The following is a 12,667-nucleotide window of genomic DNA, read 5'->3' as shown; positions in this document are numbered from 1 at the left end:
ACACTGCCACACAGACAGCATCTCTGGTATAGGGGCTGACACTAATACCACAACTTTCCCCACACCCTCCCTCCGCCACCCAGCTGTCAGACAGACCATAAAACAATGGCGGCTGTGGGGAAGAGAGAGACTCTTTTATATCCTCCTCAAGGCTCAACGAAAGACGAAAGAAGACAGAGGTGATCGCGTGGGCCCCTTTTTTAACTCTCCCCCGCGAAAGAGGAAAAAAACGGAGCTTTCTGGTAAACTCCTCCGACGGCCGGTTTTCCCAAGTAGCCGAGCGACTCCGCGGCGCAGACGGTCAGGCGGCTGACAGGCTACATCTGCGGCTCCATTCCGTGACGGAGGCGCCCCGGCTCAGTCTGTCAGCGGGGATCAAAACTAAAAGGCCTACATTTTTAGCCCGCTCACGATGACTCATCAACAACAACAGTAAGCAAGCGCGTAAATAAATAAATAAATAAACCCCTCGATTTTCATGACCATGAGCTTTTGTTGAGCCCTTTATGAGACAAGGAGGCCCTAAATAATTCAAGAGGGAGATGAAAGTCCATCTAAAAGGTTGGTGTGGGGTTGCTCCCCCCGTCCTTTTCTGGCTTGGGCAGCTTTGGAGCCGGCATGGTCCACACGTGCAGATCTGGAGACGTAATGGCGGCGGCTGGGCTCCTGTCGGAGGGATGGTAAGGTGCCGTGGCGGTGAGCGAGACTCCCCACCCCCCCACCCCCGCTGTGTGGCTGGGTCGGGCGGCGGCTTCCATCTCGCACACAGCGAGAGGCCATCACAGGCCAAGCGCTCACTGCGTGTGACAGATGAGAGCTTTTTCCTCTCCGCAGATGTGCATCCGCCAGCGTGCCCTCCGCGGCCCTCGTCCTTCAATCTCGCTCTTTTCCGCTCGCTTACCGATCGCAGGCGCCGCGCTCTTAGAGCTCTCCTCTCCGCGCGTCCACTCTGCTCACTCGCTCTTTATTCGCCTGACACACGCAAGGCTGCCTGTCCCGAGAAACCGCTCTACCCTCCACACAACCCCACAAAAACACACAACACACTGACACACACACACACACACACACACACACACACTCTGTCACAGAGAGGAACAACACACACAGACACCCCAAAAATACACACCCCGCACTGGCTTCCCGGGCAGATCCGCCCTTTCTTTCAGGGTGAAACAGCAGGTGAATTCACCACAAGGCGGAGTGACCTCACCTGTCCTGACCTTCACACTCACAGACACATTCAGAAACACACACACACACACACACACACACACACACACACACACACACACACACACACACACACACAGGAACACACACAGACACAAAATCAATGTTTATACACAGTTGCACACATTCTTAACTGTTGAATGCATTCTGAACATTCCCTCTGCATTCCATCTGATTTCTTCTCTGTGCTGACTTTTGTGATGCCCTAATGAGAGTTTGACAAAGTGTAACTGATTGACTCATCCACTCAGCTTAGCACTGATTACTGATTAGTAGGCAAAGGCATCCCTCATTAATCACTATAACAGGTGAGCTGTCCTTATTTCTAAAGTTCAGTCCAAGTTTAGCCATCTTACCCCAAAGTGACTGTAATGGCTTTGGCTGTTGCTAACGTGAGGAAGAGTGTGCTATTTGTCAGCGTTGTGTGTGCAGGCTGCCTGCTCTCATTGGCTACATTCTCTCTAAATGTCTAAATGTGTCCTGTCGGCCTGCTTGTGTCTCCCCAGACCTCTGAATGTCACGCTGGTCTTCAACACCAAGGGTCAGCGGTACCTGCGGGTGGGGCTGGCCGTGCCTCTCTTTGGATCCATATCTGCACTGCGCACCATGGTGGCCGAGGAGGGCAAGATCTCCCCAGACCAGGTGACCAGGATACCTTTCTATCCCTTTATCTCTCTCTCTCTCTGTTGTCTGTATTGTCTCCATCACTCTGTTTCTCTCTGCCCTTCTGTCTCGTTTCTTCTTTTGCAGACATACCCACAAACACACACACACAGACAAACACACACACACATACTGTACACACACACACACACACACACACACACACACACACCGAGAGCGTACACATACACATATACTCGTATGGACTTTCCGAGTAGTTTCATAGTACTTCCAGGCTGTTTAATAATGCATCCCCTTAAACTCTCCCCTCTCTTGGTGCATGGGTCTCGCCCTACACGTCAGTCACACACGAGGTGTTGTCCTGATGACTCCTTCATTATGGATGAATTCTTTGTGAGTCTCATTGTTCCTTCCAGCGAAGCAAGTTTCTCTTTACTTTCACTATCTCTTTTATTCTTACTCATTCACTGAGACCGGCACACACACGCACACGCACACACACACACACACATATACACACGCACACAGACACGCGCGCACACACACACACACACATATTCTTTCTTTCACTCTTTTTTCCCCTCTCTTTGACTCGTCTTCCTCCTCGTCCGCACATCCTCTCTTTATCTGTCCATCTCTCTCGGCTCCTCTTTTATATCCTCCGCCTGGTTCCCTCACAGCCATCCTCTCCCCCTCCACCCGCCCGCCGTCTCTCTCTCTCTCTCTCTCTCTTTCTCTCTCTCTCTCTCTCTCTCTCTGACCCCATTGAGCGTGTGGGAGCCGAGGGGGGCGGGGAGCCTGTTAGAGCTCCACTCATCGCCAGGCTCCCGCGGGGCTCGCGCCAGACTCGCCTCTCAGGCTGCCGCTGCACTACGCCCGCACCGCACCGCACCGAGCCACGCTCCCCTCCACGCGGCTCCACGGCCGTCTCAGTGCTGTCTCACAGTCTTCCTCACAGAGGGGCCGGCCTCCCAACCAAACCACAGGGAGCCGGGCCTGACAGAGCTCACTTTAGAGGGAGGCTGGTCCGGATGCTCACAGAGCAGCCATTTTTTTTCTGAGCAGACGGCGTAGATCAGAGGAGGCGCTCATCTTTGACTTATTTGCAGTGAAATGCTTGTGGACTGCAGCTCCTTGCTTTGTGCTGTAAATCCTACTCGTTTGTGTTGGCGCTGTGGTCTGTATATTTTGACGGGATGTTGAGATGGAGGCCGCTCTCCCTTTTTCATCTCCCTAATTTCCTCTCCACTAATTTACGGTAATTAAGGCAGTCAGGGTGGTGAGTCCAATCATTCTGAAACATTGTAGGCTGGAAGTGCTCTAAATTGTAACCCATAAAGAAGTGGGCGTGCCTCTCTGTCATTTCCTAATGATGATGTGGAGTGGGTCAGCACCACGTGGGCATTATCTCCGCAGAAACACGGCAGTGCCATGCAAAGTGCCCCATGCTGAGATTTACTGGGCCGTTAAAGCCGTTCAGTACGCGCTTGCCTCATGTCTCTTAATGCCTGATCTGAGGCTAGTTTTATAGATTTGCTTCTAATAAAAGAGGTGACGAATGAAGTGCTCATCGCTGATTCTGCATCATGTAGTACTCGGGTTTTCTGGACTTTATAGTAACGGCCAAGATTCACTTGGTTGTCTCTCAGTCTATTTATACCGAATTAAGACAATGAATGCACTATTATCACCAGTTTGTTTATATCACATGATTGTGAGCTCATAAATGGCCAGAAGTTAAGACTGAATCAGAAACCTAACTCAAACTTGGAAGTTCACAGATGTTCTAAAGTGCCTTTCACTCAAGAGTGTGGGATTGTGCTGACTGCTCCCTGAGGAATGGCGTGCAGCTGCTTTGCAGTGGAGAGACAAATGACTGACTACAGTGGCACCTCGTCAAAGAGCTGAGCCCCAGGCCCTGCGTGGCTCTCCCTAAGGACCCTGCACTGCAGGGTGGCACATTTTGGCGAGACAGTGGAGGGCAGTGGGTTCAGCTGCACTCGGCGAAGGGAAATTCTCCCTCTAGAGGCCGGCATCAGGAAGTGCAGGTTCCCCCGAGGCACCCTGGCCGCGTCGGGACTGGCAGAGATGGAGAGCTATCGAGGAGGAGATAACGGCAACAGGAGAGGCCGATGGAGACCAGAGATGGAGAGCTATCGAGGAGGAGATAACGGCAACAGGAGAGGCCGATGGAGACCAGAGATGGAGAGCTATTGAGGAGGAGATAACGGCAACAGGAGAGGCCGATGGAGACCAGAGATGGAGAGCTATCGAGGAGGAGATAACGGCAACAGGAGAGGCCGATGGAGACCAGAGATAGGGGGGCTGCAGAGTGAAATGTGAGAAGTGAGGGGAAAAGAGTGGAGTGGGGGAAACGAGAGAGAAGGAGAAGATGGAGACAGAGAGGGATGGAGAGAGAGGGAAAGGGGGAGGGAGAGAGGGAGGAGAGGGGGAGGTGGAGAGAGAGGAAGAGAGGGATTCTCCTCCCAGCCCCACTGCTGAGTGTAATGGCTCGGCGTGCTGGGCTAATGAGCAGCACAAGGCCCTGTGTGTTTGTTTGCGCTGCGACAGACCGACAGCTCCATCAGACACACACAGCTGAGAGATCTGGAGGAGGAGCAACAGAGGAATTACCACAGTGCCTTCACAAGAGCCTTTTAGGAACTGATCTCTTTGAGGCGCTCTGTGGATCCTCCAGATAGGTGTGTGTGTGTGTGTGTGTGTGTGTGTGTTTATTTCTGTGTACGTGCCTTTGTGTGTGAGATTGTGTGTGTGTGTGAGAGAGTGTGTGTAAGGATTGTTGCTTTCCACGCTTGGTTTGTGTCCCGTCTCTCGTCTCTTTGCCTCCTCCATGTCCTTTGCTGCCTGTGTGCTGCATGCATACTGCTGAGCTCCATAGCGCCGTGGCGTCTCTACTCACTCCGTCCCCCACCCTCTCCTCCCCTCTCCCTCTCCTCCCCTCTCCTCCCCTCTCAGGTTATTCTGACAGAGATCTACCCGACGGGGTTCCAGCGCTCCTTCTCCGACGATGACGACCTGACCAGCATCGCCGACAGCGACGTCATCTACGCCTTCCAGGCGCCGCCCCTCTACAGCAGGGGAGGCTCGGCACGAATCTCAGGTAACCATGGCAACGGCGCCAAAATTCGCCCGTCTCGTCTGGCTGGCCAGTCTGTGGCAGCAGCAGGGGCCGACTCTACAGATGCTTGGGCTGCAAACGACTACTGTATCTCACTCAGACACTTAGAGACACATTGGCAGTGTTTGTGTTTGCTTTGCTTAAATCCATTTGTTTGATTCACACGCCAGCTGCAGGTGCTAGAATTTCACTGGAATCAAGATGGAGGCTCAACGATTACTAATCATGTGAAAACTTAAGATATGATAATGACTTGATGTTGTCCAGCCTTGAGGTTTGCCAAAGAAATCCTTTTTTAGAGCAACAAACAGGTGTAAGACAAGTTAATCCACACTCAGCATGACTGTTCACAATATATCAATATAGACGAATACAAAGTTTGCTCATGGTGCTTCAACCAGATGAAGGTGTGTTAATAATGCACCAACTGCTGAAAGGGGTGATGAAAAATTTAGGAACTTAATGAATTGAGTCTGCTGCTCTGACTGGATACCACCATCATCCAGGCCTTTAGAGTGAAGGAGATGACACAGCGTGAAGTCATGCAATCGCCATTGGAGGGGTTGGGGGAACGGTGGTGCACAATCAAGAGAGTGGCAGACTCACAGTATACGTGGACTGGTACATCATGGGACAGATTATGAAGGCTAGTGAGGTCATTGAGGGCACTGCTATCATACTGTTTTCATTCTTGTGGCCACTAATCCGCTAGACCTGATGACGGTGTCGAGTAGGCTAGTCATGTAGTCACAGGATGTCTTTCTTGTATTCACAAACCAGAACTTGTTTTTCTAGTGCTTGTTTGTGCTTTGTGTGATTGTCCGCAGCCGAAGCAGTTGGTTAAGCCTTCCTGCTTATATCCACTGGAAATGATCTTTTATGAGACCACACTAGGGCTGCACAATTAATCGAATTTTAATCATGATCACGATTTTGGCTTCCCACGATCAAATTTTGCGTGATCGAGCGATATTTCAAATGCGTGCTCTACCCATAGAACCAACCTGGCAACCCATAGAACGCTCCGCTACAAAACAAATCAAGCGCTCCTTAAACCTGTCTGACCATGTGCCTGCATGCAGCCTACCAATGACAGCTGTTCCCTGCACTGCTCAGCCTGATGCACTGTGGACTAGTGACATTATGTTAACTATTAGTAGGCTAGTTAGACTATACAATAAACGAGGATCAAAAATCAAATGTGTGGCACAGCAGAAGGCCAAGAGCTTGTCCCTCGAAGCGGATCATCCATTGTTCGAAAATATTTCGGATTTCAGGCAAGTTAAGTTAACCAAAAATATAAGCAAAGCAGGGCTCTCAACTCATACCGTGAAACACATCACATGACGTAAACCACACATGCCTTTTTTATCACGTTAACTTTTAGTCCTTGTTTGCTTCCTCCAATAGCCTATACTGTAATAAGAGTTGAGCTAACGACGGGATCCGTGAATTTTATTCATGTATTTTATAAGCTACATGTGCAACCTACAATGCATATGCGTTTCAAGACACAGCCTACTCAAAACGAGTGAACAATAATGAAAATGTAGCCTACACGTCAGTGTTTTACATATCAACGAATGACTAAACCAGTGGTGTCCAAACTGCGGCCAGCCATGCACTTTAATCCGGCCCGCCGAGCATTTATTAGTTTATCATAGGCCGCTCGCTATTTTTTTCCAGCGATAGACGACGTTGTGGTTAACTTTAGGCTACTGCAAACTGCTTTACACTCTTCTTAGAGAACGTTTACAATGTCAATGTCAAAACAGCTTGTCACATCGAGATACATAGTATCTCCATTGCAGCAGATATAAATGAATTAAACAGCATCAAATTAACAGTATTTCTTAAGAAATTAATTTTCTACAACAAAATTATTTTGTCATTTAAATAATACAAAACATTATTATTATTATTATTATTATTATTATTATTATTATTATTATTATTATTATTTGTGTGTGGCCCGCTGGCCAATTTTCAAAACCCAATGTGGCCCTTCAGTCAAAAAGTTTGGACACCCCTGGACTAACGATTACAGTAAACTCATGAACACGAAGCAGAGCTTAAGTGGCTAATAGGGAGCGTTGGGAGGATTCCTGGTGGGCGTTTTCCCAAATATTAACAAAGTAGCATGCACAAAACATTTGTTTGGAAGTTGTTTGAAAGTTTGGAAGTCGCAGTCAAATCTATATTTGCAGTAATTTAGGGGTAAATGTGAGGGGAAGAATTTGGGTGAGCCAAATAGCAAGTCCAATATGTTTAGGGAAAAAATATTTTTGTCAGTAAAATTAATTAATAATCGTGATAAATAATCGTGATCTCAATATTGATCAAAATAATCGTGATTATCATTTTGGTCATAATCGTGCAGCCCTAGACCACACCTTCACACATTCACACCTCATGCAGAAGTGGCTCCTAATAAAACTTTAATAATGATGAAAGAAACGCTAAACTGTCTCGCCCTCTCCCATGCTGACAGGACACAGCATTGACCGAACATGCATTCAGTTAATGAGCAATTACTCCACTCCTTTCCCACTTGAAAAGGTCACAAAAAGGCAGGCCATGTAAGAGCCATAGCAACACATCACACATTTTTTTAACATTTCATACATCTGTATTACATCTTAATGTTATATATTTTGTTTTTAATTTAGCACTCTGCTCTCTATACTAGTTTGGTGTCAATAATAAGATTGCATCCTTCTATAAAGACATCTTTGCTTATTGTTAATATGAAGCATCAAATATAAGTAATTACAGTAACTGCTCACGGATTACTTGGTAATGCAACAGTAATTGCCCTTTAATTTAAACAAATTGATACCTGAAAACATATTTACTCTTTTATGGTGAAATTAAATGAAACACACAACATATCAACTGCACTTCTTTGGTTTCTTTCCATATATGGTCACTACAGAAAGGAGGTTAGAAAGCTCAGGAGCCATTTTAGGGTTGAGTGAAACAAACACATTATATTACACAGTAGGCACTGTAACAGCAATACAGTGTACAGTATGCCATCTAAGAGACTGAATGCCTCAGTTGTAGTATAGCAATAACATGAACCACCAAAGAATACATAGCAATAAGGGGCACCTCTCTACAAGTAGACAGCCACGAAATCAGACAACTTACAGAGTCCTTAAGCCTCAACCAAAGTGGCACTATTGGGTCCTCCCCAAACCTTTCTCAGTTAGTGAATATAACAAATGAATAACATAAACAGATGTAATTTACCTGTTGCTTATATATGAATCTATAATAAAGCAACATGCACAAACCCACAGCAGTGCGCTCTGTTAGCCTGGTCTGTTTTGACAGAACTGCTCTCTGTGCCTGACCTTGACTGGCTACAGACACCAATGGCTCCGTGCATCACCGCCCTGTCTGCCAACAATAGGAAGAGGGATGGCCCTGGAAATATCATCCCTCTCCACAGGCACGCCTTTATTGCCTCCTGGTTCAGGGGCAATATTAAGTCACTGTGCAGGAGACGCAAGATAATTAGCACCTGGGCTAATAATGGCTAAAATTAGAATGTGGAATTCGGTTAGCACTGAACCGGAAAGGTTACTGGTGGTGACTGTCTTCGAATCAACACAGCAGCTCCTTCAACCCTGAGCCTTAAGGCTCTGATTCAACCCATATGTGAGGAATTCTACTCATATCAAGCCAAATCCGAGAATACAAATAACATATGCAAAAGTAAATATCAGATATTTTTTATAGCTTAGTTATTTTTGTTCTTCTTACACATAATTAATTGATCAAAGATAATAAAGCATGGAATATTGAAGAAGAAATGATTTACTTCATTTAAATATTTATGTTAGAACATAGTTTATGTTCATAGGGCTTATAACATTGTCTCAGTGAACTTCCACCACTCTTTTCCTCTTGGTCCAGCTTGGATCCTCTTGGTGCTGCTGGCATTTCTTTTTGCCTGTGGGGACCTCTGGCTAGAGAGATGAGGAGACAGCCTTCTCTGCCGAGCAATCAACATGTCCATCAAGTGGGTCCAGTGGAGACCGCTGTGGAGTTTGTTGTGATCCCAGAGCCTCGGTCTGAGACAGGTGAATAGAGTGACTTTTGGAGAGTGGGCCTCCCCGGGGATAGGTGTGACACAGACATCGGTAGGAAACTACAGATGCAGCCGATAAAGGAGGCTTCCGCTCGTACCCCTACAAAAGCCTCCTCCACAGCAACAAATCTTTTATGAGTCTGATGAAGCACCTCCTTGCATTCTTTGGAAGCAATATACAATATTGTCTCCAAAAGCTCTTAAGCTGCTTAGTGCATTAAGAGACTGAAGTGGCTGAAACATACACACAGAGGATGTTTTGAAACAAAAGTGTTCTGTCTTCACAGCTCAAGATAGGCCTATGTCCTGAAGTTGCAGATTTCCAGCACCCAAAAAGGGGTAAACCGAGGTCAATAAAAATGGTGGGAATGTAAACAGCCTGATGCTGAGGTATTTACAAACTGTCGTCACACCCTGATCTTAATCATAAGTGCCCACTTCCTCTGCCTGAGACAAATATAATTTCTCCGTTGTCTTGGTGACTAGCAGTGGATGTCATTTGGCCTAATGGACTGCCTGTGGACACGTTGTGCCGTATGTTCCTCCTACCTTTCTCAGAGGGCAGCTGTCTGTGAAGAATGTCTTCAGAAATAGGTTGCGTGTTTTTCTGAGCACACGGTAAGCCTGACACATATGAGTTGTCAGAGCACATATTATGGGTTGTCAGAGGCCAGAGCTGCTGAGGGAGCAGGTGCTGCACAGGTCCCTTCATCCCTGCTGCGTGACCCGGGCCATGTACGTGTGACAGCTCGGGTCAGTGCTATCTTAACGCCACCGCAGCTGTCCCGCATGGGAAGTGTCGGCAGGTGACCTGCGTCTGCGACCCGGCTAGTGTCCCCCTCTCCCTCCGAGTGGCCCGGTGTATTTTTAGCGTGCTGCAATTGACAGGTAATCTGGTCGCCATGTACACTAGCACAAAGAGCACTCATCACACCCCACAGGGCTCATGTGTGGCACGGCAGGGGTTGTGCATGTGAGATGGAAAGAAAGGCGAAGTGGTGTCTTTGGAGTGCACAAAGGGATCCATCTGCAGGCTGTCATCAACCGAGACAGTTTTTCAATTAGAATTTCTCAAACACACTGCCTTGTGTTTGAAGTTATTTTATGGAAGATATCATGCATTGCATATGTATTTTGGGCTTTGTTATAATGAAGTCCTCACTTCATTAGCTTGTGAAAATACAGAAGCAGATTGAAAAGAAAATGTGTTTTGTTGTCTTCGGTGCCAGGGGTGTGTGCAGAGTTTTATCTCTCACTTCATGGTGTTCCCCAGGGGCGTTCTTTTTAAGGGTGGTCGTTCTCCTGCCCTCGCCTGCGCCCAGAGAGCGCCGCCTGCCGTTGGCATCCTCGAGTCTCTCTCTCTGTCTGCCCAGACTGTGATCTTCCTGTTCTCTGCCACGCACACTTCCTGTAGAGTGGCCGCCGGTCCCGCGGGAGGAGGTGTGAATCACTGCGAAGGATTCTCCCACACACTGTCCCACTTTTTTGGACTTCCCATTTCAGCGGTAATTTACAGTGGCTGCAAAAGGAACGCTGGTGAAAATGTATTCCCAGAATGTTTACGAGGAAGATAAAGATCCTAAAAAACTTGCGTGCTGGCTTTTCTCAGGGCGGACATCATTTATGTTTTTCTCCGCTCTGTAGCCAAAGCTAATGTTTGTCCCTGTGAAAGCCTATATGTTATTTTTTCTCATTACTGTTGTTTGTTGTAAGGGGAGGAATTTCAGCGCAAGTGATAACCGTGGCCGTAGTGTACAGTGAATGGCCTGTTGCTGGCAGGCTTTGAGAAGCTGCGCTGTGCGTAGGTATCAGAGTGGAAGTGTAGCCGGCAGAGAGGAGGGGGGGACAAGACAGCCAAGGTGGGAGGGCCTCCGCTCACACCGCAGGGGCCGAGCTGTTTCATTAAGGCTGCCACCGTCCTGCGGCTCGTCTTTCCACTCTCCTCCAGCTGACAGGAGGAGTGAGAGCCTGATTGAAACTCTCTCTCTCTCTCTCTCTCTCTGTGTGTGTGTGTGTGTGTGTGTGCCCACCTCACATTCTATTGCAGAAACAGAATATTTGATGACTACTACAGGGGTATGCTTTTTAATTTCAGTTTGTTAGAGGATATACAGGTATTTTGGATTCTAGCTGTAAACACATACCGGTAAACACCAACAAAACTTGGTAAGGTAGGAAAACAGAAACTATTTTGACCCCTCATGTTGAGCGAATAAACTCAGACCCTTTCCACTGTTGCTTTATGAATAAACTCAAACCCTTCCCACTGTTTCTTTATGAAGTAAAAGTGACAGTTAGCTGACAGTTACTGCCTTTGTGTCCTTTACAATACCTCTTCTTCCACTTGCCGGAGAGCCTGATGGTTGTGCATCCATGAGTCACTTGATGGCCTGCAGGGACGTCACAGCACACAGGCTCCTTCACAACCATTTCTTTTGGTGTTTTTCTTTTAATGGCTGCCATGATATCTTAGAAGTGTGGCACTGCATATGCAAATATGTGTCTGCAAGCGAAACAAAGAATGTCTTTGTGAAAACTCAAACTTATGACCTTTTTTTACTTAAAAGCACCATCTCTACAAAGCCATCTCTATATAACCAAAGTCCCATCCCTACCAGGCCCGTCGCTAGAAGGCAAGCAAACCAAGCAATTGCTTGGGGCCCCGGGCTGGCCAGGGGCCCCAAGACAACGACTGGTTAAGAATAAAATGCAACGACAAACTGTGAGCGCCGCTTTGATAGTCAATGCAGTAAAGTGCAACAACACCGTTACCGGCAATACCGGGATCCCCCTCAAGGGGGCCCTTCTCAGTAGTCGCTGACAGCAGCCAGCCAGCCAGGTTTGTGGTCTCTGCTGCTGCCGCGAAAATATAAAACCTCGGGAGTCATAATGAAGCGGAGTTATGCGTCCGGAAGCCAGAAGAGAAAGGAAGAGGATGACAAGAAAAAACAAGATAGTGGTAAGTGATAAATTACACTGGATAAAATAGCTCTACTTGTCTTGTACAAATGGTGTAATGTCGCAGCAGGAAGGCTAGCCTAGCAAAAAATGTTTATGTTAACTACCTGCCTGAAGGCCCATACTGCTTGTAACAACTGGTTAAGAATAAAATGCAACGACAAACTGTGAGCGCCGCTTTGATAGTCAATGCAGTAAAGTGCAACAACACCGTTACCGGCAATACCGGGATCCCCCTCAAGGGGGCCCTTCTCAGTAGTCGCTGACAGCAGCCAGCCAGCCAGGTTTGTGGTCTCTGCTGCTGCCGCGAAAATATAAAACCTCGGGAGTCATAATGAAGCGGAGTTATGCGTCCGGAAGCCAGAAGAGAAAGGAAGAGGATGACAAGAAAAAACAAGATAGTGGTAAGTGATAAATTACACTGGATAAAATAGCTCTACTTGTCTTGTACAAATGGTGTAATGTCGCAGCAGGAAGGCTAGCCTAGCAAAAAATGTTTATGTTAACTACCTGCCTGAAGGCCCATACTGCTTGTAACAAACTAGAACAGTTAGCGCATTTTTTTTTTTACAACGGACGGAATATGGTTACATACTGTAATATGTTTATTAACG

General features: G+C 47.2%; 1 protein-coding gene across 1 annotated transcript in view; it reads left to right on the top strand.

Annotated features, from left to right (window-relative positions):
- usp43a (ubiquitin specific peptidase 43a) overlaps nucleotides 1-12,667 on the top strand; it is an 84,674-nt gene that overhangs the window by 48,643 nt on the left and 23,364 nt on the right. Inside the window, exons 5-6 of the mRNA XM_076294285.1 lie at nucleotides 1,740-1,875; nucleotides 4,834-4,978. Coding sequence (XP_076150400.1) covers nucleotides 1,740-1,875; nucleotides 4,834-4,978 — 281 coding nt within the window. The remainder of the gene's footprint in view (nucleotides 1-1,739; nucleotides 1,876-4,833; nucleotides 4,979-12,667) is intronic.

This window comes from Alosa pseudoharengus, unplaced genomic scaffold (genome assembly GCF_046254945.1).
Source record: "Alosa pseudoharengus isolate Yale_2024_CS ecotype anadromous, Long Island Sound unplaced genomic scaffold, YU_APseudo_1.1 YU_APseudo_1.1_scf_1, whole genome shotgun sequence".
Taxonomy (NCBI): domain Eukaryota; kingdom Metazoa; phylum Chordata; class Actinopteri; order Clupeiformes; family Clupeidae; genus Alosa; species Alosa pseudoharengus.
This window is presented reverse-complemented; position numbering and strand designations above follow the sequence as displayed.